This window comes from Rutilus rutilus, assembly GCF_951802725.1.
Source record: "Rutilus rutilus genome assembly, chromosome: 3".
Taxonomy (NCBI): Eukaryota; Metazoa; Chordata; class Actinopteri; order Cypriniformes; family Leuciscidae; genus Rutilus; species Rutilus rutilus.
This window is the reverse complement of record NC_140211.1, coordinates 21,555,361-21,572,768: the sequence shown is the minus strand read 5'-3', so window position 1 is coordinate 21,572,768 and position 17,408 is coordinate 21,555,361. Positions and strand designations below refer to the sequence as shown.

At 36.0% G+C, this 17,408-nt stretch overlaps 1 protein-coding gene across 11 annotated transcripts in view; it reads right to left on the bottom strand.

Moving 5' to 3' along the window:
- tjp1a (tight junction protein 1a) overlaps positions 1 to 17,408 on the bottom strand; it is a 123,943-nt gene that overhangs the window by 61,833 nt on the left and 44,702 nt on the right. For 4 of the 11 annotated variants that reach the window (XM_084405709.1, XM_084405715.1, XM_084405717.1 and 1 more), the window contains exon 1: positions 11,372 to 11,831. The exons of the other annotated variants lie outside the window; for them this stretch is intronic. In XM_084405709.1, coding sequence (XP_084261835.1) covers positions 11,372 to 11,398 — 27 coding nt within the window. In that variant the 5' untranslated portion in view covers positions 11,399 to 11,831. Of the gene's footprint in view, positions 1 to 11,371; positions 11,832 to 17,408 lie in introns of those variants that run through there. 11 annotated transcript variants of the gene reach the window in all.

The following is a 17,408-nucleotide window of genomic DNA, read 5'->3' as shown; positions in this document are numbered from 1 at the left end:
TATAATAATATAGTCTATATGTACGAGTCCATATAATTATATACTGATAATATATAATAAGCATTATCCCTCAAATATTTACACCGTGAAATGCTAACCCTTTCCTGCTTAGAACAGCAGGTTGGGATCCTGGACTATTCAATTCAATTTCAATATTCAGCGGGGATGTATTAAATTGTCAAATAAAAATGACAGTAAAAGACATTTATAAAGAATTCTATTTCAAATAAATGCTGTTCAAATAAAACTTTCTATTCATCAAAGAATCCTCAAAAATGTAAACATGGCATTGTATTTTACTAAAACTTTTCTGTAATTAAAAAGGCAACGCAATAATGAGTAAACTTTACTTTTTTAAATTACCATTGAGACAAAAATAGCATGCAAGAAAATGGAGTTCCCCTTAGAACTGATGATCTTGAACCAAGAGCTGCAACATCTGAGGCCAGGGGTGGGATAATTTCCTTAACACAAAAAGTTCGTGAAGTTTGTCTCAACTCTCAACACAAACTCAGTCTGTCTAGACTGAAGCAAAACAAAACCAGATTGCATAAAACTAGAGGACTCATAATACACTAAATCTGCAATGGAATGCCCGACGAGGCATATGCAATTATTTCCCTTTATGTCTGAAATAAATATAATTTATTTATAATTATCAATTATTTATATCATTATGGATTTCACATTCATCTTATTCATTATTAGAACTGATGATTGTTAAATGAAACCTAGTTCAGTGTGGCCTAAATATGCTGAAATAATTACTTTGGATATTAAAATATGTTCTCAAAACTAGAGGTAAATCCCCTTAAGCATTATTTACACCTAGTTTTTAAGTATTTGATTTTGGGAAGATTATGTAAGTTACCTGATCATTCAGCTCACAAGTCAATGAAAACGTGGGGTGATTCTTCTTAGACACAATGTAACATCAATGTAGAAAGAAAGATAATAGAGAAAGGCAATACCTGTTTTCAGTGTTTGAAAATAATAGAACTTCATATTCAAGTCAAAATATAGGAAAAATACTGTTTTACTGATATACAAGACCCTCCTACAAATCTACAATAACATAATACAATTTTAATTAAAATAGCTCAAGAGAGAAGTCGAAAGTCAAATTAAGTCTGCTCACAGTCACAACAGTTTCTGCAATACTCTAGAACCACTGCGTTTAAAGCTTATGGGGCACAGCAAAAGTGAAGGAAATTGCTCAAGCATTATCTTCAAAACAGCCTTCTAGAGTTTCCCAGCTCCATAACAACAGACTAGATCTCAGCTAACCTGCTTTGTGCCGTGGACACGGCAAAACTGAGATCAGTGGACCTGGGTCAGGGTCTGAGACGTCAGTGCTAATGGAAATCTGGACCGCCAACAGACACAGAGGAGCCAAGAAAAAAACACCCACTAAAAACACAAACAGAGTTTACTAAGAGAGCTTCACAACTGGGTTTTTTCATGTGGCAGTGAGCTCGTCACGTACAGTATCTTCAAAAGAGTGATCGCTCCCTTTCAGGGCCGTGCATTCACATAAAAACCACAGCACCACTAATCCACTGACTCACACACACAAACCAAACCTCCAAAAGAAGACCATCATTATCCCAACACTCTCACACACTCCATTCCCACAAACACACCAAATCTAGCAGCGATCACTATCATTATGCACACACAATACAATAATAACAGACTATTATCAAATAAATACAGCCATCTCAGTCTCAGAGGTAAATAAATGCTGTGAGGTCTATAATCTCTTCAAGCTCAGTCTGCATTTAGCCATCGCTTAAACAACAATTATACAGGGGCCAATACCGTTGAAAATGATCCACCTTATCAATGCGACTTACTCTATGGATATGTTCAGAAGACACAGAGCTAGACATGGGCAGCAACTGTTTGAAATATTCAGCCATTTAAAGCTGAGGTAACATGAAGGAATTTGCCGTGCTGAGTGAGCGTCTGGGTCACTGTAGCCCAGTGGTCTCCTGTAGTGCTCTGTATTATCATGGTTAAGAGAAGAAGGCTCACTAAGACCCGACATGTGATTCAGATTAAAGCTGATTTTTTTGTATGTGCCCCATTCTCTCAGCCAGATTGGTGTATATCAAGTAGCACTGAGGCCATCCTTAAAAATATTTTGGTTTGCAGTAACAGCAAAAAAAAAAGAAAAAAAGGGTCGGTAGGTCGGTCTATATTTTTTTATATATAAAAAAATATATATAAAAAAGTATATATTTTTTCATTTTAAAAAAAAAAATCAGGTTCGGTGGGGGGGTGGGATGACATTTTTCACCTATGTCTAAGGGCTGTTTACACCAGGCCACTTCATGCGTTTTCTCAGATCGGATTGCAATCTGATTTATCAAAACGATTCCATTTACACCTGGTTACATAGGCTAAATGTGTGTTGTTTTTTTGCGGATATAAATCCGATCTTCAATTACCGCTATATGTAGATTTAATGGAGTGCACGTCACCGAAAGCAACAGTTATGACTACATTATTTTATTGATCATCAGCTAAAATTTCTGAATCAAAGCCCGCAATAAGAGAAAGCGGAAACAGCCCTGGTAAGATCATTTCGTTTCTTTACATTTAATGATGATGATTGTGTGTTAAGCGTCAGCGACTTACTTTCACTTTGATTTGCGATAGTTTGCACGTTGATGCTCAGCTTCTCATCTGCGGCAATGCGTGTTGCAGTAGCGTCGTCATATCTGACTAAAACATGACATATAGCCTATAACATGCTCTCGCATGTTTATTTTTTAATAAACCATATTCAACAACAAATAAAAATGAAATAATCTTTAGAGTAAAGCCACAGCCATCATTACCAAGCGCGAACCATTGACAGTGAATGAAACGAAGCAAACTTAGCTTGCAGGCAGTAGTGTGACATGCGTTAACGGTTAACCAATGGTGTAAACATAATCATAGATGACGCGCCACGGGTTTTTATTTAAAAGAAAGAACGTAGCTTATGTTTGTATGTAGGTCTAGGCAATTTATATTCACAATACTTAATAACTAATATTATTTTATTGCATTTGTATTAGTTGTTTGAAGAGTTCAAAAAAAACACAAGTCTTAACGCAAGTTTACAACCGGCAAGTCGGTCGGACTGAAAGGGAAAATAAATAAATAATTGGGTCGGTACTAAATTGACAGGGTCGGTCGGGTTACGGCAAACAAGAATATTTTTAAGGATGGCCTGATAGACGTGATGGAAAAACAGAAAAGGGGTTGAAGGGTAAAACAGTTTATTATATCACAATAGATCCAATTTTAGGGCTGTCACGATTCCTCGATTAAATTTGAGTACTCAATTTAAAAAAAAATCCTCAATTAGAATTTACCGGGTTCGAGTAACCGGCAAAATACCGGAAGTCGCGCATTCCACGGACGAGAATTATTAGACCATTTTCTAAGGCTGCACAATGTATTAAAACATTTAAAAGTCATACTATAGTGCTATTGTGAAATCACAAAGTCAAGTCATGTCACCTTCATTTATATAGTGCTTTTAACAATATAGATTGTTTCAAAGCAGCTTCACAGTGATAATAGGAAACTAAAGCAACAGAGATTGTTTTGGCCTTACAGCAGCTCTAGAATAAAGTTATTGTCCAGCTAAAGTTAGTTTTGACTGATTCACCTCCGTCACAACGATCATTAGTTCAGTGTAGCAAAGGCATATATGCCCCGAGCGGTTAATAAATATACGTGCACTGCATAGTTACTCAGAATGGCTCCGTTTACTGTAAATGCTGCTCCACGTGATCTTTTATCATTTACATGCGTGAAGTGCATCTCAAACTCCATCTCTGCAAATGCTGTGAGTTTGGGTTACTTATAACGTTCAACTGCGCCATTTCATCAGATTTGTAAGGTGGATCATTTATAAACCTGCACCAACACAACAGAATACATCAATATGTTTCTAAATATGCAAACTGTTCATCGCGATTTCAAAATAGGCCTAAAAGTTTTACCCTCACTCTAAGTTTGCATGTTTTGATGCCTTTTCTATCGTAAAGAAGTGGACAAATATTAAAGATTAAGTGATTAAAGATTAGGTGATTAATTAAATGTCATTTGGCCAATATTAAACAAGGATTTGATCTGCTGTAAAGTGTAACAATCACTAGGCCCTCTGCAGGCATTAGTAGTTATAATACATAATGTAAGTTGATTGTTTATGTATATTATATTATGTATTTTAACAGTGATGTTCTATAAAACCATTTGATTACTTGCTTTTGATACTTTATTTGAACCAAATATTATTGCCTCATTATTATTGTGTTTTTAAGTCACTTTTGTTCACTCTATTTTATTACCACCCCAAAAAACTTGACTGGATTCATTTGTCAAAATAGTCAACAGAGTCCACATCCACAATTACCAAAATAATCTTTAGAGACAGCCTTAGATAAAACTACTTGATTTATTATGTATTTATTTATAAATTTCACAAAACATTTTCCCCAATGGAAAAGACAATTTATTGAAACTAAGCAGCAAAAATATCTTGTTCCACAACAACAACTTACTGATGTTATACAGATAATAAATACATTATCAAATGCCAGCCCACATTTATATACAAACAATGAAAACAGTGTTCAGAAACCGGTCTAATCACGATAATGCAATAGTGCAAAGGTAATGCAATGGAAGTAGAATAGATATTCCTCAAACCACAGAAGAATTAGGCTAACATTAAAAGTAAAATATGGGAGGATCTACCAAACCTTGCACTCTTTCTGATTCTGTGTAGCACCTACAGCTCTGCAAATCCTTCTGAAGGATCCAACTATCAGAAATGAGCAGCTGAAATTTACTTTTAAAAAGCATTTTTTTTAAATAATTTTTGTCAAGCCCATTTATTTGAAAATAGTTCTCAAAAACGTGGACTATTTTAAACATTGTCTTTACTAACTTTTCTGGGCCGGCAAGTTTCAATAACATAGCAGCCTATGGAGTGAACCAGCTCTCAGATTTCATCAAAAATATCTTAATTTGTGTTCAGAAGAAGAACTAAAGTCTTTCGGGGTTGGAACAACATGAGGGTGAGTAATTACTGACAGATTTTTGTGTGAACTAACCCTTTAAGAAAAAAAACATACAACATGACCCCATTAAAAGCCTCTAATGTCAATTTTATTAAAAAAAAATAAAAAAATAAACAGGTTACACAGTAGGCTCCACTAACCGTTTTCATTGCAGAGTGATTAAGAGATAAACCAATCAATAAACTCAAGCAGCACACACACCAATTTAATCATATACTTATACATCAAATATTTTTCCATTCATTTCATGTCCTCAAGTGAAGTATGAAGAAGTCCTAACACACACACACACACACACACACACACGTTTAAATAGTTGTCTAAATGGGGATATTACATGGATTTCTCTTGTTTTATAAATGCTATGGCCTAGCCTTAACCCACATCCGAACCTAACAGAAAACTTTCTGCACTTTTACAACTAAAAAAAACAACACTTTATTTACTTTATACAATTTTTACAAATGAGAAAGTCCTTGAAAGGAGGTTTTATCAGATTTAGCTCACTTCTGGGTGCAAATTTCTCCCTAAGTAGGTGTACACACACACACACACACACGTGATACACTATGGCTGGGCGATATTTAAAAAATATCTTATCGATAGTCGCCTTAAATATTATGATATCCGACAACACTGCCGACATACACCGTAAACACACATCATGTTCCATTTGGTGGCACTTTATCTAGGCTAATGAAAGCCCGCCACGATTCAGTTAGTTTAATTTAATTATTGAAACGTTAAAGGTTTGGTTTACTTTTCTTAGTTTGTGCTTAAACTAACAGAAAACATCAGCTTTGCTGTTATGTTAGCATTGCTAATAATTTCCACACTGTTGTTATGGAATTTGTGTTTGTGAATTTCGTTTCGTGAGGACAATCAAATTTGTGTTTGAAATGAATTTCGTAGCTGATCATGTTGCCTAAAATTAGTATGTTCTGTTACAGCTGCCCCGCTGTGTACTGGACCACTCTTAAAATGCTGCAAACTTACTGGCTACTATACAGAAACCGAAGAGATGACATGCAGAGGATCACACATAAACTTTTGCTCTCTCCTGTCACATGCAGTGAAGATCTAAGCCGTGTACAGGCTGCCTCAGACAGTTCCAGAACACTGAAAGCCCAGTGGGGAGGACTGAGGGGGTGGGCTAACAGTGGGTGACAGAAGGGTACAGCCTAATTAAGTCCTCATTAGCTAAGCATTAAACTAAGAAGAAATGTGGAAATGACAACAAATTGGCCTTTCCTATTTATTTATACTTTTAAACACAGATATATCACTCTGAAACATCATAAACAATCCACCATAACTGGTGACAGTAGAATGAGAGATAAGGGGCAGCTATCATGCACTAATACTGTAATATAACACTACTGCACTAAGATATAGTGGCGGAGGTGCACCAGGAGCCCAGTGCTGTTCCTCACCATGGGAACCGCTCAAGCTTTCCAACAACACAGGCACTTGAGTCTGATTGGCTCTGAGCAGCACACAGGACTCTGTAAACGGCACATTACACTGCCAGATTTTGACGTTTACAGTTTTATCTTCAGATTTCTCCAAGATTAGAGTTATAGACAAAGAAACAAACATTCCCTCTCCAGCAGAGAAAATTGTAACTGCATGCCTCCTCTTTCCTAGTATGTGTGGCACAGCAGTAAAGTGGAGATATGTTTGTCCTCTGATGATTAAAAAACCCATTCTGCAAGCTCTAAAAGAGGGCCAGAGGCTCCAGCAGTAATTAACATAACCTCTCCAGAACAGAAACGGAGGACAAGAGCTTTCTCTTGCTCGCTCTTTCTGCTTTGACTATGAATCCAAGCCTGAGGGGCTTATTTATAGCATTAGGGCCTAAATACAAATCATTTTCTCTTGTATTTTCTGCATGGGACAGACAGACAGGTGATCAAGGCTGTATGTAGTGTTCCATATTAAATGCCTTAATTGTCATGCAAATGGGACACTAGATAAGTTGCTTCTAGATCTAATTAATATTTTCCCTGAAGTATAGACTGCTTATTTACTGAAGAACAAATATGGCATGGTGTCAATCAAAAAAGTCAGATACTGTCAGTCTGGGTGTGAGAGTGAGACAGTCCAGTTTAACAAGAAGTTTTCTATGCAAGAACAAACTAACAATCAGTAACAAATGATGACACGGTGATTCAAATGAAATGGTGAAATAAAAAAGATTTTTAATTCTTCTGTTAAACATGTAAAAAAGAAATTATGACTTCATTGTAATTTATTTCTCAATAGAAAATCTTCCCTGATTTCAACTATAAATTTCCCAATATTAACTGCCTGTCACGATAATCAATATATCGACTTATGGCACGATATTTGGACCTCGATCATTTTTGGTGACGTAATATTTAATAGTTTTCGATAACATATTGCCCATTATGTTTACGTAAAAATGTATGTCACCAATATTTTGCAGATCGCGCTGCCTGTCATCTTATCTGCTCTCCTCGTCGGAAGCGAAAGCGGGGCTCAGGCAGCTCCTTCATACACAGAGCGTGTGCTTAAAATGTGCACCATTTCGCAGTGTCACATTTATTTGCACCAAAACAGTGGATTGCGGCTTTGAAACCAAGTGCATTTTGACTTTCCAAACTGTCTGTCTGTAATTGTCAGGAAAACACTATAACTCCTCAAATGACGCCTTCTTTTCACCTGTCGATGTTCACTCACAGGCTCAGCTAGCGTTAATGCCGTTTCACACAGGACACGGCAGTCGAGAGTGTCTAGTTCATTTTCACAGAGAACGCATATTTTGCATTTCACTGTATTGTTTTTCTATGTAAACGTGCTAGACGGACGTGTTTGACCATTGGGCTCATGTCTTTTGCGGCATATCGACGCTGTGTTATAAACAACTTTTTAAAAACACGCCTTTGTTCATATGGACATCTGACTGCTAAGTAATGGTTTGTGTTTTTTCAGCAAAGGTGTGCACCTTTACTTTACTGAGAAAAGAAAGTCAAGGAAATATCTGTTTCTATTTATATAAGTTTTTTTGTTTATTTATTCAGGACATTTAATTTTTTTGACACTAAATATTCTTAAGAATTAAAGAGTTTGTTGTCATTTGAAAGTGTGTAGACCTACTTGCATTATTATGCTTTTATATTATGATTAGGCTATAGTCAGTGGCATAAAATGGTTTTAAATAGGGATGTCCCGATCCGATACTGGCCCAAAACGCTAGATCGGATATCGGAGGGGAGAAAAATAATTATCCGATACCTATGATCGATACCTATTAGGGGTGGAACGGTACATGTATTCGTACTGAACGTACGTTCGGTGCATGGATTTACACGGAGAATACACGGCATAAAAATAAATAAAATTCGCGTGCACATTAATTAATGTGATACTGTTAGATACGCGCATAGACATATGCGGGAACGCGCGTCTGTATCGCTTCAAACGCTCGCTTTATCGTTATTTCAAACTGTTCAAGCATCGAACTAGACGCGATAGGCGCGAATTTGACGCTCTATTCGCGTTTGGTATGAACGCAGCAAAATGAACAGGCTGCGATGTCAAGATTGCATTGCTGGAATGTGTGTGTGTGTGTGTGTGTGTGTGTGTGTGTGTGTGTCAGAGAGAGAGAGGCACGGGCGCGATCGAACAGTGGAAACATAAAAACATACTCCGTCATTTTCATACAGGACATCATTAAAACTGCAAAAAGTGTTTACACATTCTACATTGAATAAAAAAGAAAATCAAATGTGTTTTTAAAAGTAGTATTATTTTATACAGAAATAAATTATTTATGATTCAGATGAGAATAAAGTTAAAGTTAATTAAAATTTTAAGGAAACAAATATATTGATCTGAAATATAGCAAATTAATTTTAAACTCATTCAGTTACAATTACCAAACATATCTCAAGGTCTTTTGAATAAAGGGTGGCAGTCTTTCATTATCATCTGTTGTTGTGGACTATATACTGGAGAAGTATTTGTTCTCCATTTGAGTGAGATGTTTTTATGTGGCTAATTGAGCAAAGTGCTTCCATATATTTTATTATTAGTAGTATTAGTTCAAGAATAAAATAAAAATATCGGATTGATATCGGTATCGGCAAATAGCCAAAGCTGCGGCATCGGTATGGTATCGGAAGTGAAAAAGTGGTATCGGGACATCCCTAGTTTTAAAATGACAATATCGTTTATCACAATTATTTCTGTGACAATATAACACCCAACAAGAAGTAGTTATGACAGGCCTAGTTAAAACAAATGCATACAAAAAAATAAATAAAATCCTATCAAAAGTAAAAGTCATAAAGAAGCCCTAAAGAGGAACGGTGAGGAGCCATGCAATACATCTGGTGTCGTTGAAGACACATAAAGGACTTTTGTCTCTGTAAGCTTTCTTAAAGCTTGAGCCACAGGTCACTATTGTGGGCTGTGCTGGAACCATTCAGCGATAAATAACTAATAATCCCAAACTGAGTATATAGTTTAAGTCCATTTACACTTCTCCAAAATACCTAATGAAAACGTAATCATCCACGTGAAGTCTCTGTATAAAGAACGAACGAATGAAAAAGAAAGAACGAACAAAACAAACAGCAGCAGATACAGAGACAAGACAATGTCTTACAGAGGAAACAAGGTCCCTGGGGAGATCGAGCAAAACTTTAGGGCACAAAAAAAAAGGTCATCCAGACAGATCCACACCTCAAAAAGACAAGATAAATAGTTCCTCCTGGAAACACATAGCCATGTCTTCTCAAGCACAGCTTTTGTAGTAGGTTTATTTAGGGATAAACAACAGTAATACTACCTAGAGGATCTAGTGATTACAAATACCAATAACTTAAACTAAGGACTTTCTACCATGAATAATTACTAGTATTGTAGTTAATACATAAACTTTTACCAATTACCATTCAACATTTTTCATTTTTTGAAAGAATTTAAGCAAGGGTGCAGTAAATTGATCAAAAGTGGCAGTGAAGACATTCACAAATGTTACAAAATATTTCCATTTTCATATGAATGCTCTTCTTTTGAACTCTCTATAGGCCTAATCCTGAATCACAGTTTCCACAAAAATAAGCAGCAGAACTAGCCTATTGTTTTTGATCATGAGAAATGTTTCTTAAGCAGCAAATAAGCATAGAATGATTTCTGAAGGATCATGTGACACTGAAGACTGGAGTAATGATGATGAAAATTCAACTTTGCATCACAGGAATAAAATACATTTCAAAATCGATAACAGGTATTTTAAATTGTAATAATATTTAACAAGATGATCTTATATTTTTTTATCTAATAAATCATAATAGGCTACATATGAAATGCTCTTAGTGCGAAATGTTGTTTCTAGGATATAATATCAATACACACCACTGCATTACATCATCACGTAACCATTTCACCTCATCAAGAGAAACTCACCAAACCTGAATAACTGAATGCCCTGTACACATTCCTGTTTTCATATGCTTCTCGCACAGTACAGTGGAACAGGAAGCCAACTCAAGAGCAGCATAAACACATACACAAACATAATGTAGACCATTGTACTTCGCGATGAGCCACTTTCAACACGCACCCCACGAAAAAACACGTCTCTCTCATACAGAACCAAAAAAACCACATGCAAACTCCTGCCCACAATTTTCAGACAACAAACATAAACTACCTACGTTCTGGATTCCCCTGTGTGCGCATTATATTCCCCTGTTGGTCTATAATATTAGTTGGTCTACAATATTCAGTGACGCGAGAAAAGTTACTGCAGTGAAAATGCAATAATTTCACAGCACTTCGACACAAGTAGCCTAAGTAACGTTACTGGCAGAAAGCCATTTAAGTGCCATTTTTAATCAACAGGTTCCTAACGAATCGCAAACTCTTCCAGCGATCAATATTCACTTTAAACGCTTTTTAATTGTCCAATGATCTTAAAAGAAACACACATTGAGATGTTAGTCACATAGAATGGCAGTCTTTCATCACATCTTTTCTCTATATAATGAATAGTGGCTGAGTGAGACTGTCATTCTACCTTTGGAGTTCTACCACTTAAGAGAGAAAGTCGCATATGTTTGAAACAACATGATGGCCAGTAAACGATGACAGAATTATCGGTGACCTATCCCTTTAAGATTCTGGCTTTCACGTGGATTAGAAGGAAAACAAGATACATTCGTGTGGAGAACTCGTCTTTCTCTACGTGTATTGCACCTTAAATGGGTCAGGTCTCGTGTACCGTCAAACTGCTTGGAAAAATCATTTCCTACCTTATTTATGGCAGCTTTAGCAGACATTTTGATATCTTGTTGGCTCCCGGCGTAGCAAGTTGGAAGTCCTTAGTTTAAATTTCACTACACCGAAAGTTACACCCCAAATATATTCCTCCTTCGTCCTGCCCAGCAGCCGCCACAGCGCCGGGCAAAGCGGGTTTATTTCTTCTGACCGCCAAAAGACATGACAACACAACAGAAACCCAGCAGTCCAAAGTTCATCATCTATTATTGCGCGTGAAACTTCCGAAGCTACGCGAATACTCTGCCGTAAGGCTGTTTCTTTGAAAAACAAAAAGGAATCAAGCAGACCTTGCTGTTCTACAGTCGACCGCGCCAGACAGAGTTTAATAATATCGATTATGCGAAATGCGCAGGTCCCACAGCAGTAGAAGTTTGAAACGGATGAGCTCGATCCTCGCTTCTCTCCTCTCCCAGCAACAATCATGACATGTCTGACTGGGAGGGTCCATTACAGTTCTGCGGGGGTGGTGGGGTGGAAACCGGGACAGGGTGAGCCACAATCCAAGATATGTCATTTTAACTCTGTATGTGTATGCAGCGGTTTAATGTGTTAATTTCGCAAGTTATGTGATAAATGTGTGATTATTTTACATCAAACAATAGTTGCAAAAATAGAAACTAAAGGTACGCCCCCGTGCCTGATCTTTTCGTTTTGACCGGGGAGCGGATGGGATGGAGAGAGGAAAGCAAGGTAAAGTGGAACACAGTTGTTGATCGCTGCTTTGTTTTTGGTGTTAGAAGTTTAAATAGAAGTCATCTGTATTTTAACACAAAACATTTTTTTGACATAAAAAAAAGAATAATAAATGTTTTTGACTGTTTTAACTAAGATTCCAACATATTGGTTAAACGATTACGAGTTTTTATAGCCTAATGATTATTAAAATTGAAATTGTGAAATAAAATATAGGAATTAAGTGATTTTTAGTGACTCCGTAATGCAGTTCAAAAGCAACATCCTTATTAAACATAGTACTAATAATACCTACCAAAACTTACACTTTCTTTTAGTTTTGTAGAGATTGTGTGGTTTAACCTTTAGATGGAGTTTTTTTCGTCGATAACAAACCACTCAGGAAACCAAACGGGACATAATTGCTGCAATGCAAACTGCTTCCTGTGGTTTCCGGGCCCCCTCCCATAGGACAGGGCCTCAGAATGCTGTTTGTATTGTTTTGAAATCAGTATTATGGGCTGTACTTTTCACTGTGAAATGTCAGCTCATGTTTGCAACTGATACAAAACCCTCACAAATGCACAATATATCATTAACTCTAGTATAGCCTAATCAATCATTCAGTTGTCAGAGATAATACTTAATGCTTTAGGTCCCTGAGGTATACCCGTAGTTCTGCAAACAAGAGAGTAAAATGGTTTAATTTACCTTCAACACGCAATCTGTATGTAACAAAGGAAGCAAAATCTCCCTACTCTCCAGTTCTTGTCACCATCATTCAGATGGTAAAAAATTAAAATATAATTTCTGAAAGCCAAACCGAGGATAAAAAAAGATCCATTTAAACTCTACCGCAAATCAGACATATCAATATAGTTCAACACGTTTAAAACAATGGTTACCATGGCACCGGCACCAGCACAGTCAAAAAGACAAAACTTTAAAATTGTAATCTGAATAAACCAAATCTTACACTGAACGCTGTGCTCCCTTTTAAGTTAATATCGGCTAATGGTCATAAGGCCAGTCATTGTAGATGTAATTCCTCAAATACTTGACAGACAGGTCCAGGGGAGAGGCTAAGGATATTTTGGATTAGTCATGCTGCAGGATAAATTCTTGTCATAGACCAGACCAGAGGGTTAAACTAAAAATAACTTGGTGTAAGAGGTCACATTCTCCCATTACTAGGCTTCAGGAATCAGAGGGGAAAACAAGTGAGTGATAGGAAAGAGCTATAAAACAATTAAGAAAAAATGACCAAAATAAGCCCACAAAGAAATAAAAAAACCTATACATTTATTATCAAAATTCTGCCGTCTCCACATCAAATTTAAACATATATATAGAAACACACTTTTATGAATTACCATGTGCTAAATGAAATTAAATGTTACAAGGGATGATGATGAAATATTTGCATGGGAGAAGCCATGAATGACTAGACCAGATATGACTTAAAATGAACTGAAACACAAACACATCTAATTACCAGGAATCCTGACTATCACTGAACCCAAGAAACACATTAAAAAAAACACAAAGAAATAGAATGATAAATACTGCCAACGAGGACAATCGCTCAATCCTCCTCCATCGCATGTTACGATCCGCATCGAGCAGCGAGGATATCAGGATATTCAGCATGCTGTCTGTTAGCACAGGCAAATCAATCTCCGATTCCTGAAAACCTCAGAACGTCCCTTTCATGTCTTCAAAAACCCAAGTAAATGAGTTTAATGTAAGCCCAAGATGAAGAGGACTGCTATAGCTCGAACTGTAGAGTGAATGGTTCTGTGAGAACGGAGCAGAAAAAGAGAGTTAGTGACAGAAAAACACGTTTGAAGGCAGCATTGTCGTGCATGGTTACCCTAAATGGCTCTCGACACGGCGCAACCTGAGGCTTCGCATCAGCCGTAGAGCTCAGGTGTGCTCATGGAAGAGCAAGCACTTGGAAAACACTCCCATGGCCTTGGAAATCACACACACACACACACACAAACAGCGTGAGGCATGCCAATAGGCTTGCCTGCCAGTAGTTAGAGTCTAATGGACAGTGAAAAGTGCAGATCACATGCTCTGCTCCACCAATGCTCCTCTGAATATGCATTTCTTGATATCAATGTAGGTGGAATGTAATCACAAAAATAAATTGTTTAGAATTTTAAAGAATAAATCATGTTTTATAACTGAAAAAAATACATTTAACATGACAATAAATGTCATGTTTCTGTAAAATACAAAAAATGATAATTTTTGGAATTAAAAATGTATGAAAGCATTACCATATAAAACATACAAAAATACAGTAATATTGTGAATTATTATTACTGTTTTCTATCGTAATAAATGTAATTTTTTTATTTATTCCTGTCATGTCAAAGCTGAATTTTTTTGCAGCATTACTCCAGTTTTCAGTGTCACGTGATCCTTCAGAAATCATTCTAATATGCTGATTTGCTGACAGGTACTGTAACATCTTTTTTGTTATTATCAATGTTGTGCTGCTTAACATTTTTGTGGAAATGGTGATACTTTTTTCAGGATTCTTTAATAGACAGTTCAATCAACAGCATTTATTTGCATTCAATTTATTTATTTTTAATTTATAAAATAATTTAGTAACAGTAATTTAACTTTTGTAACATAAGTGTCTTCACTGTCACTTTTATCAATTTAATGCATCATTAAAAGTATTTATTCCTCTATTTTTTTAATCTTACCACAAATGTTTGAATGGTATCATTGTCTCTTTTGTCAACCGTTTTCAACATTGATAATAATAATAATAATAAGAAATGTTTCTGCTGCAAATCATTATTTGAATGATTTCTGAAGGATCATGTGACACTGAAGACTGGAGTAATGAATTTGGAAAAATTCAGGTGTGTCATCACAGGAATACACATTAATATACACAAGCATTATATAATGAGTGTGTATATACTACAGCTACCTGTCAAAAGTTTGGATACATTAAAATTTATCTTCATCCACAGTTGAAGAGAAGACTCTTATATGCTCACCAAGGTTGATATTACAATTTATAAATAACTGTTTTCTATTTGAATGAATTTTAAAATGTATATTCCTGTGATGACTAAGCTGAATTTATATATATCGATGTTTTCAAACATCATATCTGTTAATTTTATTTAAATAGTTATTTTTTTTATTCACTTTATTTTATCAGTCATGCACATTAGGGTGTTTTTTATTACAGATTATGTTACTTAGATAATGTATATTGTATTATTTTAGTGTGGTGTGTGTTGCCCTGATGATGTTGGTTCACGGAATGAACATAAATGTATAAATCATCGATGCAAATGCCAAAGGCCTTAAGAAATTTTGCTTTACAGCAACTGCAACACTTCACAATCATAGGTCAGCTGAAGGAGTCTATTAGAACGAAGCACCATGGAGAAGTACAAACATAAAAAGAGTTCAGAGCTGTACCTCTGCGAACAAAAACAACCAGGAACTGCCAACAGATGGGTCTGATACAGTGTTCTCTCTTATCTGGTCTTCTCTTGGCTATACTATGTTGACATCACAAATTTCTGTGCTTTCTTTTCATCAACATGCTTAGGATTGTACTCCTTTTTTTCTATCTTTCTTTTTTTTTGTAAAACATGCTCTAGGTGATCTATCCATAGGCGAGAGTAGTTTGGAGAGTAACACTATTTAATGTGCATGGGGGAGGGAAGAGAATAGAGGAGAAAATTATCCAGTTTCACTGTCTGTCTTCATCTGTGTTGAATTAAAACCCAATAGACCATATCTAGTTTCTAGAGGCTTTATTTACTTTGGAAGTTCTTGCCTTAAAGTGCCCTGTTTCCACAGCTAACGAAAACCCTCTGGAGGTCAGGCGATGGACTCGGCTAAGATTGGAGGTCCTTCTGAGAGTCTCATACAAATCCAAACCACTAATTAAATAGTTACTCAACTAAGACTATTTAGAGTCAAATAAGGCATATAAATATACTTTTATAATATAGTTTTATACTTGACACCCATTAAAACAATACAATTTCAAGGCACTTTTTTCCCAGAAGAGATGCCGTGTGGAATGTTACTGTCAAAGTATCACAATTAGAATTAGAGCTATGCATTTATTTCCATTCAAAGTGAAACTGGTAGAAAAAGAATAGGCTTAAAAGATTCCTTATCCTATTGCTGCCTCTAGTGCATACATTCATGAAACTAAGCTTTCTGATTGCTCAGAATCACTTGGTCTCCATACGTACAACGTTTTGAGAAGTATGGGCTTTGTACACACCAGATAGAGGCATAATAGTCATAACGGGCAACACTCATAAAATAATCAAAACGTAGCCTATCTGCTAAACGATTTAATGGATCTAAATTTATTTTGGTCTAGAGCAGATGTGTGTGAAGTTTAGAGGAGATCTAAGAAATGACCAAGGAGGAATTCAGAAGTTAGGTTTTTCACAATATTAGAATGGGATACATTCTAGATAAACATAAATATGAGATATACATCGTTAGGGTTTAAAGCAAGAATGAAAAGAATTTTGATTAAATCACTCACGGTGGTGGAGTTATTAGCAAAAACGTAAAGAAGCGTATTATAGCATCACTTTGTGGCTGATTTTTTACAAAAAATTGGTACACATCACACATAGGCTACTCGTTTTCACAAGATGTATGAATGTATTCATTTTCATAACAGTAGGCCATTCGGATTTGACGTTATTAGCCGCTAAAATTGTATTGCTTGTTGGTGGCCATTTTTTTGTAGCCAAAAACAAGAAGAAAATCAGTACAAACACAATAATGGTTAAGTTCACAAAGCCCCAAGTGGCCTGTCCTTTTAAACCTGACGGTGGTCCCAAACAGCTATTCCACACAAAATATACCAACACACAGAGCAGCTATAAATCAAACACTGGCAGGAAACAAAATTGAGCTTTAGTTCATGGTGTGAGTCGCAGGGGAATGCAGCAGAGAGGATATTGTTTATTCTGAGATTAAATGACCTCTGATGCATGGAGCAGTGGGACACTGAACTGGTGCTTTGCTGAAAATTACAAAACGAAAACAGGTGGATTAAAAGTGCATTGCAATTACATTATGTGACCCTTTCAGGAAAGACCCAGCTGACTTTGCCCAATGTATAAAACTTCATACGAGTGCATGCATGCTAGAAAAGGTAGCGCAATATTAAAAAAAAAAAAAATTCAATTAAAATACACCAAAAGACTATAAAAAAAAAGGAAATTCCCCCTGTGTCAAAATGAACTATGTAGGGAAAAGCCTTTGAAATTTTAATTCATAACAATGGATTCTTTTAAAAGGAGCTTAAATGAA